This window comes from Phyllobates terribilis, unplaced genomic scaffold (assembly GCF_046119375.1).
Source record: "Phyllobates terribilis strain yellow unplaced genomic scaffold, ASM4611937v1 Scaffold_1__5_contigs__length_1240528914, whole genome shotgun sequence".
Lineage (NCBI taxonomy): Eukaryota > Metazoa > Chordata > Amphibia > Anura > Dendrobatidae > Phyllobates > Phyllobates terribilis.
Window position 1 is genome coordinate 507,421,798 of NW_027362761.1, and position 20,521 is coordinate 507,442,318.

Sequence of the window (20,521 nt, forward strand, 5' to 3'; positions counted from 1 at the left end):
TGCAGGGCAGTCCGCTGAGGCCGGTGGTACGGATGTGCAGCGTGGATGGTATAACCCCCAACGGGAGGGGTATGGCCTCAGGGCAGAGGATGAGGTTGATGTTGGGAGTGATGGTGTGGATGTCCCAGCACTAATGGTGCGACAAGGAAGCACGGAGACGCGAGGGTACAGTTCAGGGTCTTTACTGATGGTACAAGGCAAATTCCCCCGGGAGTACTGGCTAGTAGTTGGGGCCTGGTTAGTCTGCGAGTAAGCCGGAGTTCCCCTGGCCAGGTGGAGTTGTAGGCCTTCCCGTTAGTCTGTACCCTTCCTGGCTACCCTGCTTTCGGCGGTTACAAGTAGCCCACGTCCCTGAGTATACCGTGTGGTGCTCACCCGTATGGCTGGTGACCTGGGGCCTCCTGTTAGCCTCCGCTCTGGGATGGCGGTGCTATTCCCTTCGTTGTGACTGAGCCTCCGGGCTTTTATGGCCAGAGGACCTGGAATCCCCTGCCGGATGGATTCTGCTGCAAGGTATATCTTAGTCCCCACAGCCTCGGACTCCTGTGTCCGGTTTTAGTACCTTCTCCCAGGGCGAGCTCTGCACAGCTCCAGCCCCTGGCGCTTCTCCTTGGCTCCTACAGAGCTCCTGAGGTCTATCTGTCCCTGTTTCTGCGTGTCCAGACCAGACTCCGTCTCTGTCTGGAACTCCTCTCTCTAACCCTGCCTCAGCCCCAGTTTATGTAGGGGAAGTCCTTCCCCTCCCAGGACTGGGCAGGAGGTGTGGTATGCTTAGGATTCCTGCCCAGGAGACCTCCCACCTGCTCACAGACGTAATACTGCTATTACTGTGGAAACCAGACCCCTGGGGTGCCACATTCCCCCCTAGTGAAATTTAGTACTCCCGGACTAAACATAACAGGGTATAAACAATAACAATTAAATACATGAGATGGTCACGGCGTGTCCGTAACCGGGAAGCAATAAGGGTGTCCATTTCACCAAAGAACAGGGAGCCGTAACCAGGTAGGGGTCTGTCCTGCCCCGAGTCTTTAACAGTCTGTAGTCCATTCCTGGGTCACGCTCCAAACATATTTACAACAGAGTTCCGGTTACTCACTGTCCATAACCTGTCAGTCCATATAAAGAAATCTGTAACTGAAAAACATAATTAGCAACGGCTACAACAAAACAGGTAAACATAAAATAGTTAAAGCAATTAGCCAACTTAGATTCTCCAACGTACGGGCATCTGGCCTCTGGTAACCCTAGTGGACCTACGGAGCTCACTCACTGGTCCTGCACTACAGGGTGTAGGAGGTGTTATGGGCAGGCTGGGCAGCTTTCTGCGCACTCTTTGGCTCACTAGGGGCACGGCAGGCTCACTACTAGCAGAGGGTTGATCCTCCTGTACTGCTGGTGTGGACTCTTCTGCCTCTTGGGCCGGCTGCTCTTCCAGCTCTACTGGTTCTTCTGTAGGCACTTGCGGGGCTGGCTGGAGAAAGGTGAGGACGGGTACCACGACAGCACCGTTTACTTGTGTCCAAGACCGGGGGAAGTCTCCGAGTACAGTCCTGATCATTTCTTCCCTTTCCTCTGCGGGTCGAGGGTTTTCTTGATCTTCTTCTTCAGGGCTTTGCAGCTGCTCGGGACACTTCTTCAGGTGGTCTCTGGAGACAACGGCTGTGGTTTCTCCTCCATCCTTACTGATCACGCAAATCTTTGGGCTCTCATGGCTTGATGGCAGTACGGTGTACGGGTCCTTCTCCCACTGGTCGTCCAACTTGTGGAGCCGTCTTTTCCTCTTCAAGACCTGCTCTCCAGGTACCAGGGGAACAGCGGGAGCATACTGATTATAAGCCCTCTCTTGCCTTTCTCTAGCTTGAGACAGACTTCGCTCCACGCTCTCCTGCACTTTCCGATACTGCTGTTGCCGCCCTGTATCCCAGTCTGCCTCTGGCGAGGTGTCCTCGGGCGTCAGGACTCCCATATCCAGGTCGATAGGCAGCTTACCAGGTCTCGCTCTCATTAGGTAAGCCGGGGTACAGTTGGTAGAACCTACAGGGATGTGGTTGTATAGGTCCACCAGATCAGGCAGCTTCTCAGGCCACATACTGCGTTCTTCCAGGGGCAATGTTTTCAGGAGGTCTATCACCACCTGGTTCATCTTCTCGCAGAGTCCATTAGTTTGTGGGTGATAGGGCGTTGTTCTTATCTTCGTGCAGCCATACAGGTTGCAGAACTCCTGGAAGACTTCCGCTTCGAAGGCTGGCCCTTGGTCTGTCAGCACTTGGTCCGGGTATCCGTGTGGACGGCAGAAGTGCTGCTGGAAGGCTCTAGCTGCTGTTTGAGCCGTTAAGTCCTTGACCGGGACCACCACCAGGAACCGGGAGTAATGATCTACGATTGTGAGGGCGTAGACATACCCAGATCTGCTTGGAGCCAGTTTCACATGGTCCAGGGCTACCAGTTCCAGTGGCTGTCGGGTGATGATGGGCTGCAAGGGAGTCTTCTGGCTGGCACGGTCCTTCCTTCTTAGGTGGCACGGTCCACAGTCTCTGCACCACCTCTCGATGGCTCCTCTCATGCCTACCCAGTAGAACCGTTCACGCAATAAGAACTCCAGCTTCTTCCACCCGAAATGTCCTGCTCCGTTGTGGTACGCCTCCAGAATCATAGCCGCGTCTCGTCTGGGGACCACTACCTGCCAGGTCAACTCATGCGATCGAGAGTTAACCATTCTCCGGCACAACTTCTCCCTGTAGAGGAACAGCCTACTTTTCTCCTTCCACAGTTGCTTAGTCTCCTCTGGGGCGTCTGGGTCCAGACTGGCATCGGCTTGGGTCAGCATTTCCTTCACCAGGCGGACTGCAGGATCACTGTCTTGCGTCTCCGCCCAGTTGTAGTGGGGCAAGGGATTGAACGTCGCGGAGCGCCTGTCCTTCACACGGCTGGAATACAGGGTAATCCCATGACGGTGGAACGCAGGTAGCTCAACTTCTTCCAGATCTTCTGGATCTTCCCCTACGTCCGGTAAGTTCGGCATTCTAGACAGGGCATCCGCGTTGGCATTTGAGCGTCCTGCCCGGTATTTGATGGTGAATTCAAAGTTGGACAGGCGGGCCATCCATCTCTGTTCCAGGGCACCGAGCCTTGCAGTGTCCAGGTGTGTCAACGGGTTGTTATCCGTGTACACGGTGAATTTGGAGGAGGCAAGGTAATGCTTGAAACGTTCGGTCACTGCCCACACTACTGCCAGGAAATCCAGCTTGAATGAGCTATAATTCTCAGGGTTCCTCTCGGTGGGTCGTAGCTTTCGGCTAGCGTAAGCGATTACCCGTTCTTTTCCTTGCTGGATCTGGGACAGCACGGCTCCTAGCCCGATGTTACTTGCGTCCGTGTGGAGGATAAAGGGCTGGCTGTAGTCTGGATATGCCAGGATTTCATCCCCCGTGAGAGCCATCTTCAGCTGGCAGAAGGACTCCTCTTCCAGCTTTTCCCACCTGAAGGGCGGCTTCTGGTTTTTGGCTTTCCGAGATTGACCTATCAGGAGTTCCTGCATAGGGGCTGCCATTTTAGTGAAACCGGGAATGAATCTTTGGTAGTAGCCTACCAACCCGAGGAACTGCCGCACTTCCTTTATGCTGGAGGGTCTTGGCCAGTCCTTAATTACGGTGATCTTATCAGGGTCGGGAGCCACTCCGTCAGCACTCACCACGTGTCCCAGATATTGCACCTTTGGTTTCAGGAGGTGACACTTGGAGGGTTTCACCTTTAGGCCGTAGTTTGCCAGAGCTTCAAACACTTCCGCCAGATGTTTCAGGTGATCCTCGTAGGTCTTGGAATAGACGATGACATCGTCCAGGTATAACAGGACCGTCTCGAAGTTCCGGTGTCCCAGACAGCATTCCATCAACCGTTGGAAGGTTCCTGGTGCGTTGCAGAGCCCGAACGGCATACAGTTAAATTCGCTGAGACCCATCGGGGTGGTGAATGCGGTCTTCTCCCGGTCTGCCTCTGCTACAGGAACCTGCCAGTACCCGCTAGTGAGATCCAAAGTAGAGAAGAAGTTAGCAGATTTTAATGCAGCTAAGGACTCTTCTATCCTTGGTAACGGGTACGCATCTTTGTGTGTGATACGGTTGACCTTCCTGTAGTCTACACACATTCTCATAGTGTTGTCCTTCTTTTTCACTAAGACTAGTGGAGCTGCCCAGGGGCTACAGCTGTCCCTGATTACCCCAGCCTCCTTCATGTCTCTAAGCATCCCCTTGGCGTGTTGGTAGTGTGCAGGGGGTACGGGTCGGTATCTCTCCTTTATGGGAGGATGGTCTCCCGTGGGGATGTGGTGTTCTACCCCCTTTACTCGCCCGAAGTCTAACGGGTGTTTACTAAACACTCTCTCGTACTCTTGAACCACCCGATAGACTCCTTGTTTCTGGTGTGAGGGAGTGGAGTCAGTACCCAGATGTAGTTGCTGACACCAGTCCTCCATTGGTTTCTTAGAGCCGTTACCTTCCTCTGGTTGAGATGGAGGCAAGGGTTCCACGGCCTGTACAGAATTCTGGTTTATGGTGAACAATTTAGCTAGCGTGGCATACCGGGGCAGGTGTACTTCTCTCTCACCGATATTTATGATGCGAACGGGCACCCTCCCATGGCGTACATCGACCACCCCCCGTGCTGTCAAAATGGTGGGCCTACTGTCTGAGTAGACGGGTTCTACCATTGCTTGGTAGTCTCTACCTCTTAGACCAATAGCTGCCCGGCACCAAATCATCATCTCACTTTTTGGGGGCATGGCAATAGGTAGCGTGAGAATGTGTGACCCGTTCCCTATCTCACCACCAGATAGTTCCACCTGTTGCCGCTTCATCAGTGCCCGGATCTCTTTTTGGAGCACACGCTGCTGGCCGGAACTGGCGTTCTTGGCAACCTGCTGTAAAATGAGAATCACCTCTGCAAGACCATTTTCAATTGCATTGGTTCCCAGGGTGATTCTAGGGTGACTCTCATGACGGTCTATGTCCACTATAATCAGTCCTTGTGCCGCCAGTTCGACTTTACCGATTTTAATGGTCACCTCCTTGAATCCCACCTGCGGCACGGGCTGACCATTGCTGGTGATGATACTCAGGTCGTCGTCTGGGTAGCGGGTTATGTCCGAGTCATTCCAGTACTGCTTGAAGAGCACGTACGGGATGGTGGTGACCTGTGACCCAGTGTCTAGTAGGGCACTCATAGGAATGCCATCCAGTACCACAGGCAAGATTGGACGTCCCCCTACGTATTTATCACGCCAGTTTGATGGGCCTGATGGTCTTATGCCTGGGGGTTGGCCCTCTACCCCAGGTTGTGCCCGTTTAAATGACAGTACCTTGCCACATGTCCGGGTTGATTGCAGCGGCGGCAGATGGGTCGTCCGTCCTCGTTGTATCTGTCGCTGGGTCTTCCTCTGGCCGGTGGGGTCCTCCTCAGTCGGCGCCACGGGACGTCCTCCGGTCCGGATGCCAGCTGGATCTTTCCTGGAGAAGAGACCTGTAAAGACTGCACAGTTCTGGTTAGCGCGGCAACGCTCTTAGTCAGCTCTTGGACCTGATGGTGCAGGTCTGTAGCCGGGTCACTGTTTAAAGCCTGCGCATCAGCTCCCACAGGCTCTGCAGACAAGGGCGCCGTCCCCTGGTGGTAAGTGATAGCAGGGCGCCTGTGGGTCACAGCGCCACCTGGTGCCGGTTCTCGGAGCACCCGGATGGCTCTGTCCTTGAACTGTGCAAAGTCCAGGTCAGGGTCCTGTAAGGCCATTGCCCGCAACTGGGTTCGGTGGGCATTGCACAGTAGACCCTCAATAAATTGTTCAGTCAACAGCTTATCTTCATTTCCCACGCTGTCAGGGTCTGCCTGCTTAATGGCTCTCAGGGCCTCTTGTAAGTTTAAAGCATAGTCTCTTATACTCTCATGTGCTCGCTGTTTGCACCCGTAAAATCTGAGCTTTATTTCGGCTGAGGTGCGGGTGTCAAATGTGTCTTTCAGCCGGGCTAATATGTCTCTGACGGTCCTCTTCCTCCCAAGTGGCCAGGACTTTACCTCCCTTTGGGCTGCCCCGATTAATTGGGCCACCAGGATGCTCACTTTTTGCGCCTCCGTGAGGGGATACACCTGGAAGAGGCTATCCAGCTTTTCTCTAAAGTCATGCAGGGTATGTGACTCCCCTGAGTACTGGGGTAGCCAGGCTGCCCCCGGGATATAGGGCATGGTGAAAGGCATGACCGCAGCAGCGGTGGCACTGGCGGCGGTTGTGGCGGTGAAGCTCTCCTCCGTATCCGACATCCTCCTCCCCCCTAGTGGACCGTGGCCTACCTTGCGATGATCCTCTTCCGTAGGCCGCGGCTCCGCAGTGGATCGTCAGGGTTGAGGACCTTCCGTCGCGCTCCTGTGACGTCGGCGTCTGCTGGGCTCCTTCCAGGACCTTGCGCAACGTCCGGACATGAGGCGGGGCTTCAGTTCTCGCGGGCTTTCGGAGTCCACGCCCCTCTTCTTCCTGCGCGGCGCCCTCAAGATGGCGTCCAATGGCGGGAAAACTCCACGGATGGCGGGAAGAAGGCAGAAGATGGCGTCGGATGGCGGGAAACTACTCCGGACGGCGGGAAACTTCACCACAGGTAAGTATAAAAGTCTCTTTTTTTTCAGGCACGCAGTACCCGGTGGTTGCGGGCACGTAATCCTGCCGACTACGCCAAAATTGACGCGCCCCCTGGGCCAGTGCTGTAGTGCGGCGCGCGTGCGCGCGGGGGATACCCGGAGCCGGATCCGATGGGGGTAGTAGTCTTCGTGTGGCGGTGACCCGGTCCGTGCCCAGGGTGGTCAAACTAAGTGGCGGTTATTGGTATGATGGTATTAGTGTCCGACTACGCCACCCGTTGAATGCGGCTATGAAGCCGCCGCTGCAGGGCAGTCCGCTGAGGCTGGTGGTACGGATGTGCAGCGTGGATGGTATAACCCCCAACGGGAGGGGTATGGCCTCAGGGCAGAGGATGAGGTTGATGTTGGGAGTGATGGTGTGGATGTCCCAGCACTAATGGTGCGACAAGGAAGCACGGAGACGCGAGGGTACAGTTCAGGGTCTTTACTGATGGTACAAGGCAAATTCCCCCGGGAGTACTGGCTAGTAGTTGGGGCCTGGTTAGTCTGCGAGTAAGCCGGAGTTCCCCTGGCCAGGTGGAGTTGTAGGCCTTCCCGTTAGTCTGTACCCTTCCTGGCTACCCTGCTTTCGGCGGTTACAAGTAGCCCACGTCCCTGAGTATACCGTGTGGTGCTCACCCGTATGGCTGGTGACCTGGGGCCTCCTGTTAGACTCCGCTCTGGGATGGCGGTGCTGGTCCCTTCGTTGTGACTGAGCCTCCGGGCTTTTATGGCCAGAGGACCTGGAATCCCCTGCCGGATGGATTCTGCTGCAAGGTATATCTTAGTCCCCACAGCCTCGGACTCCTGTGTCCGGTTTTAGTACCTTCTCCCAGGGCGAGCTCTGCACAGCTCCAGCCCCTGGCGCTTCTCCTTGGCTCCTACAGAGCTCCTGAGGTCTATCTGTCCCTGTTTCTGCGTGTCCAGACCAGACTCCGTCTCTGTCTGGAACTCCTCTCTCTAACCCTGCCTCAGCCCCAGTTTATGTAGGGGAAGTCCTTCCCCTCCCAGGACTGGGCAGGAGGTGTGGTATGCTTAGGATTCCTGCCCAGGAGACCTCCCACCTGCTCACAGACGTAATACTGCTATTACTGTGGAAACCAGACCCCTGGGGTGCCACATTTATACACATACATACACACTGCTCGGAAAAATAAAGGGAACACTTAAACAACGCAATGTAACTCCAAATCAATAACACTTCTGTGAAATCTGCCTGTTCAGTTATGAAGCAACACTGATTGTGAATCAATTTCTCCAGCTGTTGTGCAAATGGAACAGAAAACTGGTAGAAATGATCGGCAATTAGCAAGATACCCCCTATAAAGGAGTGGTTCTGCAGGTGGAGACCACAGACCATTTCTCTGTTCTCATCCTTTTGGCTGTTGTTTTGGTCACTTTTTCATTTTGTCATTGCTCTCACCCCTAGAGGTACAGTAGCATGAGGCGGTGTCTACAGTACAATCCACAGAAGTTGCTCAGGTAGTGCAGTTCATCCAGGATGGCACATCAATGAGAGTTGTGGCAAGAAGGGTAGCTGTGTCTGTCAGCACAGTGTCCAGAGCATGGAGCAGATACCAGGAGATGTGGAAGGAATCATAGAAGGGCAACAACCCAGCAGCAGGACCGTTACCTCCTCCTTTGTGCAAGGAGGAACAGGAGGAGCACTGCCAGAGCCCTGCAAAATGACCTCCAGCAGGCCACAAATGTGCTTGTGTCTGCACAAACGGTTAGAAACCGACTCCATGAGGGTGGTATGAGGGCCCGACGTCCACAGATGGGGATTGTGCTCACAGCCCAACACCGTGCAGGACGCTTGGCATTTGCCACAGAACACCAGGATTGGCAAAGTCGCCACTGGCGCCCTGTGCTCTTCACAGATGCAAGCAGGTTCACACTGAGCACATGTGACAGACGTGACAGAGTCTGGAGACTCCATGGAGAGCAATCTGCTGCCTGCAACATCCTTCAGCATGACCGGTTTGGCAGTGGGTCAGTAATGGTTTGGGGTGGCATTTCTTTGGAGGGCCGCACAGTCCTCCATGTGCCTGACTGCCATTAGGTACTGAGATGAGATCCTCAGACCCCTTGTGAGACCATATGCTGGTGCGGTTGGCCCTGGGTTCCTCCTAATGCAGGACAATGCCAGACCTCATGTGGCTGGAGTGTGTCAGCAGTTCCTGCAAGATGAAGGCATTGAAGCTATGGACTGGCCCGCCCGTTCCCCAGACCTGAATCCGATTGAGCACATCTGGGACATCATGTCTCGCTCCATCCACCAACGTCACGTTGCACCACAGACTGTCCAGGAGTTGGCGGATGCTTTAGTTCAGGTCTGGGAGGAGATCCCACAGGAGACCATCCGCAACCTCATCAGGAGCATGCCCAGGCATTGTAGGGAGGTCATACAGGCACGTGGAGGCCACACACAATACTGAGCCTCATTTTGACTTGTTTTAAGAACATTACATCAAAGTTGGATCAGCCTGTAGTGTGTTTTTCCACTTTAATTATGGGGGTTACTCCAAATCCAGGCCTCCATTGGTTAATAAATTTGATTTCCATTGATGATTTTTGTGTGATTTTGTTGTCAGCACATTCAACTTTCTACAGAACAAAGTATTCAATGAGGATATTTCATTCATTCAGATCTAGGATGTGTTATTTGAGTGTTCCCTTTTCTACCCTTTGCCACATTTCTGGCTTCAAACTTAAAGATATAAAATTCAAATTTTTTGGGAAGAATCAACAACAAGTGGGACACAATCGTGAAGTGGAACGAAATTTATTGGATATTTTAAACTTGCTAAAAAAATAAAAAACTGAAAAGTGGGGCGTGCAATATTATTCGGCCCCCTTGAGTTAATACTTTGTAGCGCCACCTTTTGCTGCGATTACAGCTGCAAGTCGCTTGGGGTATGTCTCTATCAGTTTTGCACATCGAGAGGCTGAAATTCTTGCCCATTCTTCCTTGCAAAACAGCTCGAGCTCATTGAGGTTGGATGGAGGGCGTTTGTGAACAGCAGTTTTCAGCTCTTTCCACAGATTCTCGATTAGATTCAGGTCTGGACTTTGACTTGGCCATTCTAACACCTGGATACGTTTATTTTTGAGCCATTCCATTGTAGATTTTGCTTCATGTTTGGGATCATTGTCTTGTTGGATGATAAATCTCCGTCCCAGTCTCAAGTCTTTTGCAGACTCCAACAGGTTTTCTTCCAGAATGGTCCTGTATTTGGCTCTGTCCATCTTCCCATCAATTTTAACCATCTTCCCTGTCCCTGCTGAAGAAAAGCAGGCCCAAACCATGATGCTGCCACCACCATGTTTGACAGTGGGGATGGTGTTTTGAGGGTGATGAGCTGTGTTGCTTTTACGCCAAACATATCGTTTTGCATTGTGGCCAAAAAGTTCGATTTTGTTTTCATCTGACCAGAGCACCTTATTCCACATGTTTGGTGTGTCTCCCAGGAGGCTTGTGGCAAACTTCAAACGAGACTTTTTATGGATATCTTTGAGAAATGGCTTTCTTCTTGCCACTCTTCCATAAAGGCCAGATTTGTGCAGTGTACAACTGATTGTTGTCCTATGGACAGACTCTCCCACCTCAGCTGTAGATCTCTGCAGTTCATCCAGAGTGATCATGGCCCTTTTGGCTGCATCTCTGATCAGTCTTCTCCTTGTTCGAGATGAAAGTTTAGAGGGACGGCCGGGTCATGGTAGATTTGCAGTGGTCTGATACTCCTTCCATTTCAATATGATCGCTTGCACAGTGCTCCTTGAGATGTTTAAAACTTGGGAAATCTTTTTGTATCCAAATCCGGCTTTAAACTTCGCCACAACAGTATCTCGGACCGGCCTGGTGTGTTCCTTGGTCTTCATGATGCTCTCTGCACTTGAAACAGAACCCTGAGACTATCACAGAGCAGGTGCATTTATACGGAGACTTGATTACACACAGGTGGATTCTACTTATCATTACCAGTCATTTAGGACAACATTGGATCCTTCAGAGATCCTCACTGAACTTCTGGAGTGAGTTTGCTGCACTGAAAGTAAAGGGGCCGAATAATATTGCACGCCCCACTTTTCAGTTTTTAATTTGTTTAAAATATCCAATAAATTTCGTTCCACTTCACGATTGTGTCCCACTTCCTACACCAGGGCTGTTGAGTTGATAAGCCAAACCTCTGACTCCACAGCACTGGTCACTACTGAGCGTGTACATAAAGTGCAGCACAGATTCATCTTAACTAAAAGCCGAGATCCTTAGATCAGGAACAGAACAGACATTTATAGGACATTTCATAACTTTCCCTTATGAGAACATTTACAGCACATCCTGCATTGTACTACTGAACTCAACTTATTATATATTTTAGGAGTCGGTCCATTTTATACTGACTCCACCAAAATGGACTCCGACTCCACAGCCCTGCCCTAAACACCATTTTACTTCATTCACATTTTTCTGTACATTGTGGTAAAATGATTGTCATTCATTACAACTTTTCCAGTAGCGACGGTAAAACAAAAAGGTTCTTGGAAGGAGGGAAGGAAAAGGTGTAAATCTGAAAATGGAAAATCACCTGCTAATGAAGAGGTTAATTGACGGAATCCATTAAGACACCCTCTTTGCATGCATCTTTCAAGAGTAGATCTAGCTCTTGGAACTCATTTAAGCCCTATATCATATTATCTCCCATTTACTAAGGATTATAATGTACAATGTGAGCCAATTGTATGGGCTTACGTCAGCTAAAACCCACCAGATTGGCTGATCCACAGGTGGGCTTTCTGAAGAGGGGGTTATCCTGCTGGGAAAGCCTCAGAAACCATTGAAGTAGAGGCATTACATTCTTATTATTTTTGCTGCGGTCTTCATAGGACTATATCCTAATAAAGGAGAAGCATTTGATCAATGGTTTCCTGATTGCTTCACATTCAGCCGTATAATCCGTATCGGACGGTATTGAGTGCTCCGCACCTCGTTCTCCTACCATAGCTCGATATAGACATTTGGAAGTCGTATCTTTTGAAGTGGATGATTTCAGATCTGTTAGCTCTCCACATGGCACCACTAAAAGTTAACGAGCGCTCTTGAAATATAACAGCTCCATTATGTAAATGCGGCAAGATCAATGCCATATTCGACTGAGCACTGCGAATGACACCGGTATCTCTGATCATAGCTTCTTTAATGGTGTCGAGATGATAGGACTTCTCAGAAAGCATTGATTGTCCTTCTCCGTGTATAGATGAGCCAAATTCACACATTTATTTAATTGGAGAACAGCACTCGTAGCAATAATGTATGTGGCCCCTTGAGATAAACTTGTAGTTTTGAAGTATTGTGGTGTGTGTGTATTTTTGTATGTAGTTACATAGTGTGTTTATAACACTGCATACACAGTACGTGTGTATTATATTTCTTAATATATACAGTTATGTACAAAATAATAGCAGTGTGTTTAATACAACTCACTGAGAGAAAGCTCAGTCCTTTTAGCATTTATTTCCATATGCACAAAAGGCTGCACATTCAATTCCAAATGAAAACATGAACAAAATATTAACTTTTAAACTGAAAATAAAGAAAAAAAGAATAACAGGCTGCTCAAAAAAATACACAACTAAATCTGTTACGGCATACAACCGCCAGATAAGAAGAGATTCCGACTAGATATTGTAAAAACATATAGCTTTATTGACTACATATAAAAAGATTAATATTAAAAAAGACAGGGTAAAAAAAAAAACTCCAAGCAAGAGGATATACAGACAGCACAGGTATATCAATATGAGAAAGTAGTGGGGTGTTCAAGTTATTATGCCAGGGCTGCTATTTCATATTCCACTCACACTACTACCCCACGAAGTGACTGTTCCTAAGGGTTAAATAACGCTGACCAATCTATAATTGGATTACCACATATTTCACAATCAAAGGGAAGTTACCTGATGGAGAAAATAGGTCAGGAAAAAACCCTACGAGCAGCTGTGTGCTCCCCACGGCTGTGTCCTACGGGCCAGACGTAGATCTCCCTGAGAATCTGTCTCCAGAGATTATTTTAAATGAAAGGTGGAGTTACCAGTGTGAGACATGTAGATCAGGAGAGCAGACTGTCAGTCACTCCATGTCTCACACTGGTAACTCCTTTTTTTCCATTTAGAATAAGCCATGGAGGCAGATTCTCAGGGAGATCTGTGTCCCGCCCATAGATCTTAACAGCTTATTTACATATCAAGAAAGATATGTATTTCTTTGGAATAAGATATCAGATCGCAGATATTCCGGTACCAATTTATTCATCTTCCTATGACCTACATGACCATGTAGATGGTCTTGGAGGGTTGATCCTACTGACAGACACTTTTTAATAATTGAGAAACCTCCAAAACGATTCTAAGAAAACCTACAATTTGTCCCACAAAAGACAAACAATATCAATGGAAAAATAGAAAAGTTATTGCTCCTGGACTGTTACAATGGAAAAACTTAAAAAGAAAAAAAAGTGATGGGATATTAGGACTGGACATTAAAGGGTTAACTGTTGAAGAATTCCCTACTTGGAAGGTTAGAGAAATGCTTGTTTGTGTCATATACCTGATTCTCCTGTAAAGCGCATGTTTATAGACATCCCATGGGGCACCAGTGCTATAAATGATAGCCATTATAGAATCCTACCGCCTCCAGCAAACAAAGAAAACCTCTTCCCCGTCTCCTGTTTACAATAATGTTATTTGTGTCTTCTGTGTACCTGTAACGTAAATGCTGTTATTGTGTGTTTCTAAGTATTTTCGTGCCTCCTAACACCAAAGAGCTGCACATTATCATTTCAATATGAATGCACCACAAGGTTGCCAATTACATCTTGTTTTTGCATTTAGCAGTTCACATTTTCTTTCTTTCTTTCTTTTATTGTACTACAAGACTTGTGTTATGCCAGTCTTATTCAGACTTTTGGTTTATAGTTTTGTTTTTTTTTTTTCCCCCTTACATGTTTCTAAAACTGAGTTACAGATTAGTTTAATAGACTGGGTAAAGGTTTTTCCATCATTTATTTGTTTTTCATTTCCTTTTTTGATAAACCAATATTTTAATTTTTTTTTTATTAAACCACCACACTTGGTTTGGAAAAAAGTTTTCCAGATATTCTCTAACATTGCATACTGTCTTGAAGCTTCACCAATATAAACCAAATCCACCAACCTTTAGACTTCTTTAATAGCACTTTTACTGCCACTTCATAAGAGCCTGACATGCCTATAAAAATGCTTTTTATAATTGCTACATGCTAATCGAGTGTTCCCATGGGCATCTCCAGACTGTACTCAATGCCTCATTTGTGCCTGCAGTCGCTGCGACTCCTTCATTAATTGATGTGGATTATGCCTCCTACGTCATCGCCTCCGCCTGTTGTACCTGCGCAGGTCTTTCTCTTCGTGCCTGCGCAGGTCTTTCTCTTCGTGCCTGTGCAGGTCTTTCTCTTCCCTACTTCGCAGTTGCGAGAGTTGAACATGCAGTGTGGATGACCTAGAAGCAGTCATCCATGTCAATCAAGGCAGGAGGAGAGATGGTGCTACTTAAGAGGGGCAGCTGGGCTCGAATTAAGTGGTTGCACAAATGCTATTTACCTCTTCCCACGACAGCCAATTTTTGCCTTTGCACTTTTGTTTTTTCCTCCCCTTCTTCTACAAGTCTTTTTTTTTTTTTCCATCAATTGAGTTGTCTAAGGGCTTGGAGGGTGGGGGTGTTTTGTGGCAAGCTCACAATTTTAATACCATTTTGTGGTACATACAGTATTTTGCCCACTTTTATTGCTTATTTTTTTGTTGAGGTGCAACAACTGAAAAACGGCAATACGGACATTTTGATTTTCATTTGATTTGCATAATTTAACATATCAGTTAAATTATTTTGTATTTTGATAGATGGCTTTTTTGGACACAGAAATTCCAAATATGCTTCTTTGAGAGATATGTAATGTGTGTGTATATATATATATATATATATATATATATATATATATATATATATATATATATATATATATATATATATATATATATATATATATATATATATATATATATATATATATATATATAATTTATTTATTTTTTTTTTTTACTTTAATATTCCCTTAGTGTACTTGAACCTGCAATTGTATCATCCCTTGTTCTATTTCCTTAAATAACTTGTCCTTAGCTACTAAGGCAGCCCAACTTTAAGTTATGGGGGGCTGATGGGCGCCCCGAATGGTGCACAACCGGGAACACACAGCTTAAATGCAAATTGACAGAGACTGATGTATGGGATTAACATCTCTGCTAGTAGAGGCAGCTTCTGGCTGTGTGACAAAGCCGCCATATACCGGATATAGTGCAGGCTCATCTCCTGAGCCCGATGTATACACCTGCACCCGGCTTGCACCATACATGTATAGCAGATGTTAGGAAGGGGGATAAAGCAGTCAAAAAATTGTTTGTACCTCTGGTTTACATGAGAAAAATCTGGTGACAGGTTTCCTTAAAATGGTCTTTTTTGAAATTCGTCCAATTTTCATCCTTAGATGCTTTTTCTCGTCCGTATTGAGAGGGTTTTTCGTCCTTGTGCTTGTTCATATTAATCCGTGTTAGGTTTTTGTTTGGTTCCTTATCACCCGTAATGTCCATTTTATATTAAAAAAAGAAAAACATCTCTACTGCATTGCCCTAGCTCACTGATTCATTTATTTTTGTAATTAAATCAAGTGAGTGGACCAAAAATGCAAGTTTTTGGGGATTCTTTTAAAGAGAACCTGTCATGTAAAATAAAGCTGTTAACCAGCAGATATAGAGTTAATCTGCAGGTTAATAGCGCTCTGACACCGTGCTGGGACAGTGAAATGAAGTTTATTCCCCTCGGCAGTGTTCGGCTTCCAGTCATAGGGGTGGCACTGGCACGGTTTCAGTCACAGCTCTGTGCATATAAAGTGACGGCTGTAACCACGCCCCCAGCATTGACTGACAGCAGGCCCTAATGCTGAGCTGCTGTCAGTCAGTGCCAGGGGTACAGAGCTGTGACTGAAACCGTGCCAGTGCCACCCCTATGACTGGAAGCCGAACACTGCCGAGGGGAATAAAGTTAATTTCTTCCCGGCAGCGGGGCTCTCAAGGTGTCAGAACGCTATTAACCTGCAGATTAAGCCGATATTTGCTGGTTAATAGTTAATTTTACATGACAGGTTGTGCATTAAAGGGAACCTTTCTGGCCACATTGTCAGATTGAACCAATCCCAAGGGCCACAATAAAACTTGGAGAGGTAATACCATCTGAGACATTTATATTATGGTGAAAGTATATAACCCGTTGATAAGTGAGAGTTCTGAATGTCAAACCCGCACCTATCAGGAGAATGAGGGGGTCACCCCCACCGCTGTTCACACTCCATACCATCCATACTCTTGTGGATAAAATGAGCTGATTTAGCGGTTAGATTTTTCACTACACCCACACTCTTCTATGATCACCTCAACTCTTGCTTTCTGGAGTGCACAAAGGGTCAAGAGACCCCCCCCAATCTTCCAGCGTAGGGGTGTCCCAGAGATGGCCACTCAGTGTTTGAATATCTGCCCATGATGACTGGACATGGTGGGTTGCCATTGCAGCTGGAGACTTAACAAAAGTCCTGAGGACTGCGTAGAGCATAATGAGCTGTCACTGTAATACTTAAAGGGATTGACCATGTAAAATATCAGCTTGACTGAATGTGTAAAAATAAATAAATAATAAAGACCTATTATTCTACCAACACCAACCTGTATTCGCTGCCGGCCGCTTCGTAGTCTGTGCTAGCACAAGGAGTGGAGCCATTACTATTCAACCAGCCACTAGAAACCTGTGGACTGTGATTGGCTGCAGGGGTCTGCTAACTTGAGCAGCGCATCATGCAATATTGCGCTGTTTAAAGTCACCTGACCACTGCAGCGAATCACAAGGTTGAACAGTGAGGTCTCTACGATCTGTGCCTGTGCAGAATATGCAGCAGCCCGCGCTAATTACCTGCCATTTATGATGTCTGGAAATTTAGAGGAGTGTGAACTTTGCTTTACTGACTCCACAGAACTGATTATTAGTTTTCGCTATTATTACTGCTTGAAATTCTCTAGGTGGATGTAAAAAATAAAAATAGAATGACGCTTAATTATAGTCTTCCAGTCTTCTCAACTTTTGTAGTAACACAAAAATAACTTTTTTTTGTTTTGTTCTTTTTTTAAATAAAATGTGAAAAAGGAAAAGAATTTTGTTCATCTTTGTTTTACAAATCCATTTCTCCAAACGCCATAAATGCTCCGAGGATGGTACTGTAGTGACCGGTAAAAATAATTACAAGGATTCTTCTAGGTGATGTTTTTACTGCACAATATACAGCAGTTAAAATAAACACAGCAATTCTACCACTGTATTGTGTGCTCTTTTTTTTTTTTTTATTTGGTTTCCCTCTTCTCAATTAATAGTTGTTAAATGATATGCACCTCAGACTGATGACATTGGAACACACAACTCATCCCGTAAAAAAAAAACACTCAAACAGCAAAGAAAAAAAAATGCAACAATGAAAAAAGATTGCAAGTAGACTTCCTTAGAGGTTAAAATGCCTGCGCTGTGTATGTACAGCAATCAAATGTATCGGTTTTAACACCCACTCTGTATTTTAACAGATGCTGTAGAAGTTGGAAAGAAAAAGCTTAAGAAAAAGGAGAAAACAAAATCCAAGAAGCCAAGGAAAAGGTAATTTACAGCCCCTGACAAAATGCATCTGCGCTCCGTTATTGACAGCAATAACCTTTACTAATAATGAGCGTTTATCCATATACAGGAAATGTTTACCGCACAACAGAAACATTTCTGCGACATAATGGAGTATTTTACTGCAGATTGTAGATCTTATGTGAACGGTGGATTATTACATAATCCTAATGGAGAGGTAATGGGACATATTAGGTAGGGACATTGAGAGAAAAGGCATATGATCATCTCTGGCCTAACTGCAGTTTAGGAGATATGCCAGCTTTTATTGTTATAGTTATTTCAAGAATCTGAATTTATACGGTTTTCTGATAGACAAACAGAGAATTTTCTGCACTTTTCTTGATATTGTGCAAGTTTGTTGGGTGCTGCCAAAATCAACTCCGATCCTTTTGTGGCATGGACTCCACAACACCTCTATAGTTGTCCTGCATTATCTGGTTTTCCAGTCAATAAAATGTAATCATAATATAGCTCAGATTTGTTACAAGTAATAAAAGAAATACATGATTTCCCCCACAATGCCTTTTGTAGTACTTACCCTGTCTTCGCTGTCCTTTCCAGACACACCAGATGTATATTAACACTTACAGAAATTGCATTTAAAGGGAGTCTGTCAGCACAAAATGACTGTTCAAACCAAGCACAGGCACTTGGTGCACCCTTGGTGTGGCCTAATTGCGTATACCTACTTGTTTACTATGTATCTCTGGCCTTTTCTTCTTTGACAGCTAAGCCTTTACAGAAACCAGGGAATGGAGAGAAAGGGTATGTGTGCACGGGGTCTTTTTGATGCCGGCGTACCCCCATCAGTTTTGAAGCTGAAGACACTCCAGTGAAACGCCGGCTGTGTTTTACCTGAAGCATCGTCTTTGACTTCCTTTTGGGATGTCTATTGCGGTGGCTTTCCCCCCGTCATGTTTTGTTTTTGTTTGTTTTTTTAGCCACGAAAAGAAAGGACTTGTCATTTCTTTTAGCCACTTGATGGCTTTGGAAGCCTGAATCTGTTAAAGGGAATCTGTCAGTAGATTTTTGACATCTAATCTGAGAGCAACATAATGTAGGGGACAGAAAGACCCTGATTCCAGCATTGTCACTTACTGGGCTGCTTACTGTAGTTTTAATAAAATCACTGTTTTTTCAGAGATTATCACCAGAGGACTAAAACATGCTGGCATGGAGTCCTCTATATTCATAAGCGCTGTATAACCCCACCCCCACCTCTGATTGGCAGCTTCCTGTGCACACTGTGCATAGGCAGAAATCTGCCAATCAGTGGTGGGGGTGGGGTTATACAGAGCTCAGCCTTCAGAGAACTGGTTGATTTACAGCAGATAATGATTTTTTCCAAAGCTGCAGCAAGGAGCCCAGTAAGTGTTACATCTCTGTAGTCAGGGTCTCCGCCCCTACATCATGCTGCTCTCTGATGGGATAGCAAAAACCTGGCGACAGATTCGCTTATTAATTTTGGCATTTTTAACGCTTTTTTTTAGCTGGGCTCCTGATGCAAACTTCGTGGAAAACAAGCAAATGGGTAGCGCACTGAACTTTTTAGCCATCTCAAGGGTGAATCGAGCACCTGCATTTGGTTTGAACAGTCATGTGTTGACAGACTCCATTTAAAGTGTTAGCCAGAATCTAAAATTTGATGGCAACACATGATCAATAAAAATGTGGGATTCCCTTGATCTGCTGTTCTAGATGTTGGGGGTTTTAGTTGCACAAACCCAATTTTAGTCTACAAATACATTGATTTCCTCATACAGATCTTCCACAGTTTTTTTACATTTTGATACATTGCAGATCCCACTCAAGTGAATCGAGTGAAGACAGTCCGAAATCAAAGAAGAGGAAAAGTCATAAAAAAGTAAAAAGCAAGTCAAAGAAAACAAAACACCAGAAGAAAGGCAAAAAGAAAGGAAAGCCAGAACGTCACTCTTCCTCCTCTTCCTCATCCAGCAGTTCAGAGTCCTCCAGCAATGACTGATCTGACTCCAGTCAGCATTTGCAGCACTGTCCTGTGCTTCCCATAAATATAAGCAAAACCTATGTATTCCAGAAGGAACCCAGGCCAAGGATCGAGGTTGGAGTTACCCACAATGAAATGTAAAGAGACTGTGCTGAGGTTCCGACTGATTCCTCCAGTTATAATTCATGCTATAAATTTTTTTATGCTTTCCAAAAAAAAAAATTAAAGAAATCGGTTTAGTCTATTGTTTCTGATTTATTATCCACTGTTCAAGTCTGTAAAAAAACAAAATTAAGAGTTATATAGACAAGCAGGCAATGCTTAGGCTATGTTTACACATCGTGGGTTTTTTTGTGTCACAAATCTGCTGCTAAACCTGATCTTCAAGGGCATTTTGTTCAGGATTTTTCTTGCAGTTTTTGTGCTTTTTTGGTTTGTTTTTTTCACGGTCCTTCTGTCTCTTTTTATGCATGTACATAAAGTTCTGTGGAAAAAAACAAAAACATTCTATTTCGGCATCAAAAATGCTGATACAAATTTTGATGTGTTTTTTTCACCACCCATTACTTCCTATGGGTGAAAAAACGCTGAACAAAGTGACATGCTGTATTTTCCAAAAAAACATGCAAGACATAAAATCCTGAACAAAAAAAAGCCATGATGTGTGAACAGAATTTTGGTTTCTCATAGACTTTGCTGGTACTGCTAAAGGCAGCTGAAAATTTGCTTAAAAATCTGCATCAAAAAACGCTGAAAAAATCATGATGTATGAACATAGCCTTATGGACAAACAGAAGCCAACTACGCAAATGAACCTTGCAGACCATTTGTAGCTCTTCAGCGTAATGGACTTTTCTAGTTGATTTTGTGATAGAAAAGAGTATTTATCTCTGCAGTTATTACTTGTAAACCAATGAAATATTTTTTTGGCCTTAAGACTAAAGGAAATCTGTTATCAGAAAAAAAAAATACTTAACACCTGGACGCCCTGATATTATGGTGCCGCATCAGGGAATACAGTTACATCACCGGGATGGCGCGGACATTGCTATACCAGTCAGAGAACGAACGATGGCCTCTGAATCTGTCATGTAACATAC

The 20,521-nt window shown here is 46.1% G+C and overlaps 1 protein-coding gene across 2 annotated transcripts in view; it reads left to right on the forward strand.

Moving 5' to 3' along the window:
• SREK1IP1 (SREK1 interacting protein 1) overlaps positions 1-19,665 on the forward strand; it is a 49,191-nt gene extending 29,526 nt beyond the window's left edge. For both annotated transcript variants that reach the window (XM_073680244.1, XM_073680245.1), the window contains 2 exons: positions 17,365-17,434; positions 19,256-19,665. In XM_073680244.1, the coding sequence (XP_073536345.1) occupies positions 17,365-17,434; positions 19,256-19,439 (254 nt within the window). In that variant the 3' untranslated portion in view covers positions 19,440-19,665. The remainder of the gene's footprint in view (positions 1-17,364; positions 17,435-19,255) is intronic.
• The last annotated feature ends 856 nt before the right edge of the window (positions 19,666-20,521 follow it).